The 12,905-nt window shown below is 37.8% G+C and overlaps 1 protein-coding gene across 1 annotated transcript; it reads right to left on the reverse strand.

Moving 5' to 3' along the window:
* Nucleotides 1-3,217: 3,217 nt before the first annotated feature.
* On the reverse strand, nt 3,218-9,050 carry LOC114478719 (palmdelphin-like). Its single transcript, XM_028471902.1, has 7 exons — nt 8,979-9,050; nt 8,812-8,892; nt 8,569-8,696; nt 6,660-6,774; nt 5,843-5,867; nt 5,505-5,653; nt 3,218-4,157 (listed from the first exon to the last, which is right to left on the reverse strand). The coding sequence occupies exons 1-7, from the start codon at nt 9,021-9,023 to the stop codon at nt 3,447-3,449; spliced, it is 1,254 nt and encodes a 417-aa protein (XP_028327703.1). The 5' UTR covers nt 9,024-9,050; the 3' UTR covers nt 3,218-3,446.
* Nucleotides 9,051-12,905: the final 3,855 nt, after the last annotated feature.

The following is a 12,905-nucleotide window of genomic DNA, read 5'->3' on the forward strand; positions in this document are numbered from 1 at the left end:
AATTATGTGTATATTTCTGTCATTTTCTGCATTTTTGTTGACCGTTTGTGTGTTTTTGAAACTAGTCAGTAAAGTGTAGTTTTTTGTGTTTTTGTAGTCATTTTGATTAAGCGGTTGTTGTGTCTGTCTTTGTTGTCATTGTGTGTTTTATGAGTCACTTTGTGTATTTTTTGTGTACTTTGTCCATTTTACTGTCGATTTGTATGTTTTGGAAATTATTTGGTATTATGTCAGGCTTTAAATTCCTTCCAAATTCTTGAAATACAATTTTTTAAGGATTAGTTTTGGGGGCCGCACAAAATTAGACCGAGGGCCACATGTGGCCCCCGGACCGCCAGTTGCCCATGTCTGATTTAGAATAATGACTAATCTGGACATTAATACAGTCATTTAGTTTTTATTTGGAGCATTCAGTTTATTTTTGTTTCATCATTTCCTATATCATTCTAGCATTTTATGTATTTTTCTTGTATTCTGTGTTTTTTAGGGCCACAGAACTAGACCGAGGTCCGCATGTTGCTCCCGGTCCCCCTAGTTGCTTTTGTCTGATATAGGCTGTGAAGTGCAACATCTTAGCTTTCAGTAACTGTTGGAGTTTTACCAATAGGACAAATATTGACTGAAATTTGGTAATTTAAAGTTGGGTTGGAAACCCAACCACTGACTTTTAATGGACCTTTTTATTTTCACAGAAGTACAGAAACAATTCTGTCCTTTATCAGTTCATGTTTTTTAAGGGACAGTTGGAAACCCTACTGAGGAGTCATTGATTCACTGCAGAATAATACAAACATCTTTATTAATCTGACACAATGTAAAACATTCAGGGGCAGATTCACTAAGTTCTGAAATAAAGGGTGGTAAACCAGTTGTGTCCCTAAATCTTTTGGTGATGCAGTTTCCTCACCTGCTGGGTGGAATTCACTAAGATTGCAGCAATGATTAGTGCACGTGCAGAAGTGGTGGAGACCGCCCTATTCAAATGAGCGTTTTGCTCATTCATTGTGGAGACGTGAGTGCACAGAAGCACACAATGACATTTGAGGAAATTAAATTGGAGACAAATGGACTTCTCTGTCTGCTGCACAAACATTTAATTATGTAGAAAACTAAATAAACAAAGAAAAATGTTTAAAAAAGAACAACAACAACTCTAAAACCTAATGATATTTTTCCCCCTAATTAAATGTGGCTGCTCTGTCAGGTGCTGTAACTTTGCTCTGATCAGTCCATGAAAAATAGGCAGATTTGGACAGAAACCATCCTATTGATCTGAAGATGATCTACTTATCATCATACAGCAGGTCTGTTCTCCTGAGTAGTGCTGTGTCATCACACTCTCATATGTGAACATTGTGCCATCACTGCGTAAATTACTCATCTGATCAGCTGATTCTGGCCTGACGCTCTTCCATCAACGCGACACCAGAGTTTCAAAACATCACTGGAGCGGTGCGTCCATAGCGCGCACAGCATTCTCTTTCCACCATAGCGTCACCAGACTCCACACACACACACCGCCGCATGTGTGCAGCTTTTTCTCTCCCTCACACACACTTTACTCACGGTTTATTTTCTCATTCAGTATCTGTTAATATTGACTATTGTTTTATTTGAATTGTTTTCTTATACTAGAAAGGTTAACTAGAGCTTTTTTTTATTTATCTGTGCTGTTTTGTGTCAACATTTACTGCAGCTGATCTCTGCGTGTGTTTGCACCTGCTTATCAGTCATACTATTTTCTTGTGCTAAAACAATCACTGCAAACAGTTCCAGATTTGATGAATTGCATTGCCTCCACTGCCATAATTTATTTGCATGTCCTCCTCCCATTTTTTGCTCCCCTTGTGAGCTCCGCCTACTATACATATTCACTAGAGGTAAACGTGATAAATGGATTGAGGGCGCATTGCGACCATAGATTATAAAAACAATGGACGGGACAAGCTCCCCAGAGAGTGAAGCTTTTATTTTTAAAGCTCCTCCTGCTGACTGGCTGCAGTATAGGCCATAATCCCCGCCTTCTCAATGATAAAAGATGGGATATGGGTCAAACTGTAAAATTAAAATACTCACACAATTTTTTTCCAAACCTAAACTCTGTTGTGATCATTAGTTCACCCTACATTGTGTTCAAGTGCTACTTTTTCTGTGAAGTTTGTTTGAAATAAGTTATTTGAGGTTGAAAAACGGGATTTTACGTCATACATGACGGTGATTAATCTTGCGTAGCTCTCTTTGTGACTAGCAGCTATGTTGTGAAGGTAAGTTGAGACGCCATTTAACTCCCACCCTCGGCAACAGTTCACACTGAAATGGAAATGTTTAAAAACCACATATAAAACATTCTCTTAAATCGTTTGATAATTTCTTAACTTATCCTGATTCATCCTTTTTTAACTAATCTCATCCAAACTTGTCCTATCGTAACTCGACTTTTTTAAATGATCTTTTCCTTCTATCCCTAAAGGGCACATTTCACCAGTTTTAACATTGAATGTTATTAACACCATCAACAGTAAAATGCAAGAAGGGGATGGACATAATATTGTTAAATATTTTGTGGACGCACTATTTAGGACGTGTTCTTGCATCTTGCATCATGTGTCCTATTATGCTCTTTTTCACCCATCTCCATTTGTTCTAAGAACCCCAACAACATAGTATTTGGGAATTATTTTCCCAAACTCGCCTATTTTCTGGACTTTTAGCCTCTGAAAAGTCACTTTCAGAGCGCTCCTAAAAACAGGCGGTTTTTTTGGGCATTCATGCATATGCAGGAGTGGACATAAACACACACGCTGCTTCATTGTGTAGGTTTATCACAGCAGCAGTAAATAATTAACAGTCTTCCTTCTCCTCTTTACCTCGTCTGACCACAGCAATTTTCCATTTGAGACACTAGTCCATTGCTTTGTCCAACCACTGCGTTGCACTGGGTCACAAACATGTCAGATCATCCCAATAAGGCGATACAAGGCGGTGTAACTGCTACTAAAAGTGAAACTGATTGTGAGTGCTCTTCGGTTTATCTATATACTGAACAAAAAGATGTTAACTCATTAACTGTAATATCAACCTGCCTTCACTATGTTTGTTTCACCTGTGAGGTAGTTTGAGAGGGAAGAGCTCACATTCTTATATAGGTTAGGAGGAGCCAGGATTGTCAGGAGGAGGAGTTTCCACCTTATAATGTCATATTGGGGCAAAAATCCAACTCGCCCGTTTGGAGCTGACTTTTTACAAAATGTGGAATAACAAACGAGGGAGGAAACAGAACTTTTTCAACTTTGACCCTCTGAATGAAGCTAAAGGGATGTATATCACTGTAGCCAAACCAGATGCAGGTACTCTTAGTTTTAAATACTGATTGCTTTGACTCCTCTCTAATAGAATCTGTGGAGGACATGAGGAGGAGATGAGGAGAAGTTTGCTGAGGGGAGGATTCAGGACACACAGCAGCACTGCTTGTGTTTCTTTCTGCGATCTGCTCCTGTCTGCTTCTCCATCAGACTCTCTGCTACAACTTTTCCTTTGTCTGTGAAAGGACAGCCTTCGCGTTCGTCGCCAATGACAACCAGCTCCGCTCTGATGGAGCCGTCCGCCTCCCGGTCAGGCCTGCCGTCGTCCTGCGTGGTGTGGAAGCCCATGAACACGGCAGTGATGGGCTCACTGGTGTCGATGGAGTGGAGAATGGTGAAAGGAACGTCGTCTGCTAACAGGGGGGATGGCACTCGGTCATAGTGGGTGGAGCCTCTGTATGGAGATGTTACCTGGCTGTATCTGTTCTGTGATTGGTAGAAGGGTGAGTTGCTGCTGTAGAGCGCCTCCTGGTGGACGCAGAGAGGAGTATGATGGACCGGTGTGTAGCAGAGGTGTGGTGAACGCTCAGGGTTACATCTCCTCCTCCTTATGGTCTTCTCATTCTCTCTGTTGGATCTTTCTGTCCAGCGGTGGGGACCCCCAGGAATGTCCTGTGTGTTCTTACTGGGACACGTCTCAGTGGTTTGGCTCCTAGTTCTGTAAAAGTTGCTCTTCTCTTCATTCCTGCTCAGATTTAATCTGTTGTTCGCTTGGCATCGGGCAAAGCTTCTCAGCAGCTCCTCCACTTCATGAGACGACAGGTCTGAGCTGCTGCTCTGGTCATCAGACAGTGTCTGAAATTGCACGGTACCTAGTGTAAGAGCCTCATAATGTCATATTTACTATAAACCAGTTTAATACCAGCAGGAAACCAGTTTAATACCAGTATGATACTAGTATAAACCAGTATCATTTAGTTTAAAACCAGTAAAATACTAGTACAAACCACTAAAATCCCATTTTAAACTAGTATAAGGCAGTTTAATACCATTATAACACTTTGTATAATACTAGTATAAACTGGTATAAAACCAGTATAAGAACAACAGGAAACCAGTTTAATACCAGTGTAAAACCAGTATAATACTAACAAGAAACCAGTTTAATGCCAGTATAATAATACTAGTATAAACCAGTAAAATACCAGTATAATTTAGTTTTATAACCAGTATAAAACTAGTATAATACCAGTACAAACCACTATAATCGCATTATAAAACTAGTATAAGGCAGTGTAATACCATTATAACACTTTGTATAATACTAATATAAACTGGTATAAAACCAGTATAATAACAGCAGGAAACCAGTTTAATACCAGTAAAATACTAAAATAAACCAGTAAAATACCAGTATTATTTAGTTTAAAACCAGTATAAAACTAGTATAATACTAGTACAAATCACTATAATCGCATTATAAAACTAGTATAAGGCAGTTTAATACCATTATAACACTTTGTATAATACTAGTATAAACTGGTATAAAACCAGTATAATAACAACAGGAAACCAGTTTAATACCAGTGTAAAACCAGTATAATACTAACAAGAAACCAGTTTAATGCCAGTATAATAATACTAGTATAAACCAGTAAAATACCAGTATAATTTAGTTTTATAACCAGTATAAAACTAGTATAATACCAGTACAAACCACTATAATCGCATTATAAAACTAGTATAAGGCAGTGTAATACCATTATAACACTTTGTATAATACTAATATAAACTGGTATAAAACCAGTATAATAACAGCAGGAAACCAGTTTAATACCAGTAAAATACTAAAATAAACCAGTAAAATACCAGTATTATTTAGTTTAAAACCAGTATAAAACTAGTATAATACTAGTACAAATCACTATAATCGCATTATAAAACTAGTATAAGGCAGTTTAATACCATTATAACACTTTGTATAATACTAATATAAACTGGTATAAAACCAGTATAATAACAGCAGGAAACCAGTTTAATACCAGTAAAATACTAAAATAAACCAGTAAAATACCAGTATTATTTAGTTTAAAACCAGTATAAAACCAGTATAATACTAGTACAATTGCATTGTTTTGTCTTGGCCCTGGTGGCACAGATGTAACACCATAGAGGCTGTGAGTGAGTGCAGTCTGTAAATACCTCCTGAGATCTGAAAACGTGAGCACTGCTCCTTCTGTCATGGAACTCCTTCCTCCCACGGCGTTGGTTTGTTTCTACCGACGGACGGATTAGTGCTCGCTCTCCCAGCAGAGAGTTCTGGGAAACGCCAACACCCATCACAAACGGGTCTGAGACCAGACAAGACGGGACAAGACAAAATGTATTTTTAGATGAACATGAGTGTGTATCTAACAGTGTGTATTTATCGTTTACATTTACACCCTGGTCAACCCGCACACACTGAGGGAGAACATGTAAACTCCACTCCTGGGATTAAACACGTGAATGGAAGGTGAATTAAAGACGTTGAAACTTACCAGGAACAAAACCGTCCCGAGTGTCCTGCAACACAGACACAGACCAGTGAGAGCAGGGTGTGCGTGTGTGAGGGCTGGGGTCAGTTATAATTATAATCGAGTAATTGATAATTATTTAAAATTATGGCGTATTTATAACTGTAATTTCAAAGATCTGTTGCTGTCGTAAACGTAATTAAATTGTAATTGAGTTCAGATAATTGACTTTGTAATTGTAATTGCCATGAAAATTCTATAAAATTAACGCAAAACTGGGGAACCATGTTACGGGTACAGTTCTACACATATGTAGTTAATAATTATTAAAATATGTTTCATATCAAGCTTTCTCACATTTTACCATTTAAAAAAAATATATCAATCTAGGGGTATAGCGACACAAAAAAAGGCTCAGACGCCCACACCATAAATATTAAAAGCTATATTTTCATTGATTATGAAGCCTAACAAGATAACCAATAGATAGGAAAGAAATTAGATGATAGATATTAGTTTTTAGTGTATTTTACAGCTGATTTAGAACCTGTTATCATAAGAGATGCTAACAGAAAGCTAATACAAGAGGAAGATTAACTTTCATTAGGTTATTTATTTCAGGCTCAGTAATTGTGATTAATTGTAACTGAACTTTAGTAATTGAGAACATTCTGATAATACAACATAATTGTAATTTAAGTGTAATTGGAAAGAATGCTGGTCACTGTTTTTGTATAAGAATTGTAATTGAAAGCGTAATTGTAACTGAAAAATTGAATTGACCCCAACCCTGGTGTGTGCGCGTGTGTGTGTGTGTGTGTGTGTGTGTGTGTGTGTGTACATTGATAATGTCTCCTGCAGGTCTCTCTACAGTTTTCAGCCTCTTCAGGATGAAGTTCTCGTTGGTGGAGATCAGATCTTCTTCTCTCTCCAGAGAGTCCACCTCCATCTGGATCCTGACCACACACAGCAGTTCTTACCTCATTAACCATGATTCTTTCCGAAATTCAAGATGGCAGATCACATATCTAACACATTTGACCCTTGTGGTCAATCTGATGCCAGGGATATTTGGCTCTAGATAATGGTTTTAATTCTTGTTGACCAAGGCTGTGTCCGAATAGTTGCTCCTATCTCCTTTCCTATCCACTTTTCCTTAACCCCCGGAAGTGTTTAAGTGGCGACCATGATAAGGAGCGTTCAAACTCTTTAAAAGCTAAGGAAAGGAGACTTAATGCTTCCTTTATAACATCCTTTAGCCTAGGAAACAATGATGCATTATTTACCAAAGAAGAACAGATAATGCTGACCCACAATCCTTGCAAAATTACATTTAATGGGACGCGCACACCCGAGCCCTCACGGAAACTCACGATGACTCATGTAAGTTACCAATGCAATAATATGCCTTGAACAACTTTAAAAAATAATCTAAAACCCATATATTATGATATGTAAACCAGACTATCAGATTATAACTGACATAAAATAGAAAACTCTGTGGTTCAAGAATAAGGGATCAGACACATTTTTAGCCACACTATGTTTTATTCAACATAATTCATTCACCTAGGAATACATGTGTATGCCTACAATGTTGTTATTTTGAATTAATGTTGATTTATGAGTGAAAGGTGAGTATGAGCAACCATGTGACGTTATTTTAACTTCAGTTTTGTTCCTCGTAGCCTCTTTTTCTTTGATTCACATTCAAATCTTGTGATATTTGCGATTATATCAGCGGCAAGAGGCACAGGGGAAAGTGTTCTACAAACACTTTTAGTAGTTCATTTTCAAAGTAGAATCACCGCACTCACGACGAAAACTGTCAAAGTTCCAGAGCTTAATTTTTAAGAATTGTTGTGTGAAAAAGAGATCTGCACACTTGGATTAATGCAAGTAAAAATATTTTATTTCCAAACTTTCAATCAGAGGACCTTCATCACCATAAAAAGTAGTTCATTTTCTGAAATTTTTAGTTTTTTTCACCACGGCAGACGTCACTCACCTTAGCGATTGTCGGATTTATTACGTCACCTAGTGTAAGTGCCTCTTATTGTCAAAAACAACATGATCGCCTTTCTCTAACTCCTATCGGAAGTCTCCTAACACATTTCTTTAACCCCGTAATGTCATCCGCGAGGTTAGGTAAAGTGGATAGGAAAGGAGATAGGAGGTAATATTGGGACGCAGCCCATGTTTTTGGATCAGGCACTTTGTTTATTTGTTGAACACATAAATAACCCCTTGCTAATGAAACCTTGACCTGTTCTCTAGCTCCACCATCAGGCCAAACTTTTAAATTAGAATTTTTTTTATCTTGAACAGTTTTCATCCAAATCTTCTCAAATTTACTGACATTATTGACCACAAAAGTGTGAACCCTATTGGTTGTGGTGATGATGTGATTTTCCTGCAGCGCCACCATCAGGTCAAACTTTTAGTTTTAGAGTTGGTGCATCTTGAAAATCTTTCATCCAAATATTTTCCAGTTTGGGGTGCACATTCATAACCCTCGCAGTGTGAACCATATTGATTGATGCTGGTGATCACCCCTTTCCTCTCATAAACATATTGGCAATGTAATAAATATGGGCTATAATACAGTGTTTTCTTTAGCACAGATCTTCTAAAAAGTAAAACAAGTGGAGGATTCCTTAAAGATGTATATATTTATTCATATCCTAAATACTTATAACTATTAACATACAGTCAGGTTTCATGGTAATTCCTTTATACTGTGGTCCTACCTCTGGATGTTGATCTGCAGAGCTTTGGCGTACTGTTGGTCACACTCCAGCCTCTGGGGCTTGGAGCCGCATGGTGCATTGTGGGAATTGTAGTCCTGCAACAGCCACTGCTCTCTCAGAGACTTTTTCTGTAGGTTTGAATGAAACAAGGGTTAGAGGTGTGGCTTTGAGACAGTGATGGACAATTCAAACCCCTGAAGGACACGTAGACATGTGTTAGGTGTTCAAACACGGGAGACAAACCTTCAGATGTTGCAGCTTGAGCTTCTCCTGGTCCAGCTGCAGCTTCTTCCTCCTGATGTCCTCCTGAACTCGATGCTTGTCCTGCTCCATTAGAAACAAACAATTCAGTGCGTTCAGACGGAGTGAAGTCTGAGCAGAGGTTTGTGCGTAGATTGGGAAACAGTTACAGTTATGGCCTGAAGTCTCTCCTTCAGCAGGTTGCACTCCTCCATACTGCACCACCTTCTCCACTGACACACTGTTAGATACACACAGGTCAGCCACAACATTAGCACTGCAAACTTTACTCAATCACACTGAAAATCTTGTCTAATCATCTATATAATAATTCCCAACATAAGCAGTTTTCCCATAGTTAGTGCAGGCATTAAGTCTAGTAATATTTACAATAAGTTCTGAACACTTTCCTCGTGTGTTTTCATACATATATAATTCAATATATTCCCTTAGATCATATGTGTCAAACTCATGGCCCAGGGGTGAAATCCGGCCCTTTGGAGCATCCATTTCGGCCCACAGAAGAAAGTAAAAATGACAGAGAAAACATGAATTACTTGATAAATGAAACTCAACAATATTTGCAGGTATTCACAGATTTCCCAGTGTTTATATCATTTTTAATGTTGAATATTTGAAAAAAACCTCAAAATTCTTACAAAAACCTTTAATTTTCCTCAAAATATTACACAATATTTGCCCTAATCAAATATAAATTGGTCACAAAATCTAGGAAATGTAAATTGTTGGGACTGATATCTTATCATGTATTGCTTGGATATTGTCAGTTTCTTGCATATTTTGTATTTTATGTATATGTAGAAGTGTAAACTAGGACACAATGATGATGAAATTAATTGTTTTCCCACATAAAATCTGTGGCCCACGTAAGATCAAACTGCTCCTTATTTGGCCCCTGAACTAAAATGGGTTTGGATATTCACTAAATTAGACTTTTTTTAATAAATGGATGAATGGAAACATCACATTAGTACAGATTTCGTAAGAAAAATAATATAAGCTAAAGAGTGAATTGAGAGAAAACAAATAAGACAATGGAATAACTTACTATCAATATTTGATGGTATTATATACAGTAGTTGGTAAATAAAGCCGACTAGCTTGTAGTTTTCAAAATCATTTGTAAAAAATATTCATCCGCGTATTTCACTGCAGTCTGTGTGTTTGCATAGCAAAATATTGCCCATTCATTGTTTTGTATGAAAATTAACTATTTCATCGGTTAAAGTTCTACCAAAGAGAACTAGGAAACTGTTCTAGTTTAAACGTGGTGAATAGAACCCTTCCAGCACTGTCTCAGACATTAAATATCATCGTGTTCACAGAGAAATAACGATTGATTAGTATGAAACTAGCTGAAAGCTCAGGTTTTCTCCTTATGCTGATGATAGTGTTGTATTTACTGCACCGCACTCAGTGTAGTTAATAGCAGCCTCATCAGCTTTTAAAGCAGTTCAGACAAACCAATGTGATGTAAAAGCCTCGGTTTAACGCTGATACTTACAACATATGGTGTTTAAAGGCAAAGTATAAATATTAAGGTATTATTAGCAACAAAGTGTTAAATTTAGCTCCCACTGTTTAACCGATGGTCTAAAAGCTAAGGCTGTATTTTGGTTTTTTAATATAGAATTACATCAGGTTTGATTTTGTAGTTCAGTTGGAGGTTACTGGAAATGTACTTTTCAATCAGTTTGTTTCTTTAAAGGTGCAGTCCGCAACTTTCAGATCCCTACCTCCCCCTCCCTCTACGCTGCTTTCTTGCCCTGCCTCCAATGTCCCTTCCCCAGAGGAGCTAACAAGCTAACGTTAGCCTGACCTCAACATCACAGTAATATAACATGCACTTTTAAAAGGATATTACTGCAGCGCTTCTCTCTCCCTCTCTCTCTCAGTCAATGTGCACACACCAATCTATCAGCAACAGCAGAATCGTAACAATACAGTGAACTCACAGCAGCCCACACGGAGGCTGCAGTGAGAGCAGCATGCACACGAACAAACAACGCATGCGCTACAGAGTTCTCGTGTAACAATTACAAATCAAATATAATGTAAATCAAGCAGCAGTAATTACCTTTCAAACAAAAAAGTCGCCAATTCCATCTTCTACTCATCCAGACCATACACTGTAAAAAAGACGGCGCACCAGGCACCACCTTGCTAAGAGCATTGCTGTGTTTTGGCCACGGCAGAAAGTGGTGGGGGCTGTGAGCAACAGCCGTCAGACAGCCCATCAAACACAATCCTGGCTCTGATTGGTTCTTTTTGCTTGGTCGCGGTGCATTCTGGCAATCTGCCAAAGGCTGCAGGAGCAGCAGGAGGGACTCAATGAGTCTGTTTTTTTTTTTCCAACACAAACTACTAGTTTGTAAAGCTGTCCTTACATAGTGACAGCTTTAGCAAATATGACAAAAAGTTAGTTTTTCTAAGATTTACGGACTGCACCTTTAATATAACTCATTTAATGTGATCTAAGTGCAACCAGGGGACTGTGCTGTATGTAGAACATCATCAATGAAAAATTTAGTGGATCAAAAGAGCACCAACAAAAAAATACTATTGTAGAAATGAATGAGCTGATTTTACTCTACTAATAGTAGCTCCTAAGCACTTGTTCACAAAATCTATTGTCACGGCAAATTTGCAGTTGACCTCATTTGGAGACATGATTTATTGCTCTGGTTGAATGATGGAGTCCAGGCGAGGCATTGATGATTTTATAAAAAAGATTTATTTATAAAATAAAATAAAAAGGAGTAAAAAAGAAGCTTCCATCCTGAAAGAATGAAAGGCAAAAGGCTCGTGGCGAAGCAAAAAGGCAAGACCCACTCTAACTAACAGTTTCACAGCTTAAGCTTTTATACAGATAACAGAAAAGTTCCACCCTGAGGTGAGGAGAAGGAGGGAGTCAGATGCCCAACAGTGGAAACATTTGAGGATGATGAAGATGTGTATATTATGAGGAAGATTGGGCGCCATTCTTATCTATCCTTGATAGTGTGTGTGTGCGTGCATATCTGCATGTGAGTTTGAGTTTTGGCTTTCAGCAGAGACTCTGTGTTGCACTGAGTACAATACGATCTGTACTGTTTAATCTAACATGATTCAGCTGTTCAAAAGTGCAAAGAGTAATGGAGTCATCATGTATTAAAACATGACAAATTGTACATATGAACATACATTTGACGATATGATGATGAATATAAAAATTGCCATAACACTATCTTAATCAACCCAAAAGGCCTTTTTTTTTATATATAAATTGACAAAATAAAATAAATGTATATAAATAATGAATCAACTGTATTCTGTACAATAATATATTTATCTTCTAATTCTATTTTATTTATTCTTTTTTACTTCACTACTTTCTTTTGTACTCTTAATTGTCATTGACTAACACCTGAGCGTTGTGTTAATATGTAAATGTGGTAAATAATAAATACAGTAATTCTAGTAAATAAAAACAGCAAATACGTAAATAAATAAAGTAACCATATTTAAACGATAAGTAAAAGGATAAATCTGCAACCAACTAACATATGAGTCATGTCCCTGGTGTTATGACAGCTGTTTGTTGCATCATTAATAGCAGTATTAGTACTAATATTAATAATAGTGAGAGGAAGCATGCACCGACCTGCTCGGCTGTGTCCACCGACCACCTGAGGACACCTTCTGTCAGCAGCAGTAGGTCAGAGCTAATCTCATCTCCTCGTGAAGCTGCTAATCTGCAGGAAACCATCTGCCAGTGCGTTCATCACATCCCGTGAAAGCTCTGCAGAAAGGGAAGCAACCACACAGGCCACACAGGGTTATAGGTTTCAATCCCAGGTGGATGATGATGATGATGATGATGATGATGATGATGATGATGATGGTGATGATGATGATGATGATGATGATGATGATGATGATGATGATGATGATGATGATGATGATGATGATGATGATGATGATGATGATGATGATGATGATGATGATGATGATGATGATGATGATGATGATGATGATGATGATGAGATCATTCCTGCAGGTTGATCATCTTCCAATCACAAAGGGCAAAGGTACAG

The sequence above is a fragment of the Gouania willdenowi genome, chromosome 17 (assembly GCF_900634775.1).
Source record: "Gouania willdenowi chromosome 17, fGouWil2.1, whole genome shotgun sequence".
Classification (NCBI taxonomy): Eukaryota; Metazoa; Chordata; class Actinopteri; order Blenniiformes; family Gobiesocidae; genus Gouania; species Gouania willdenowi.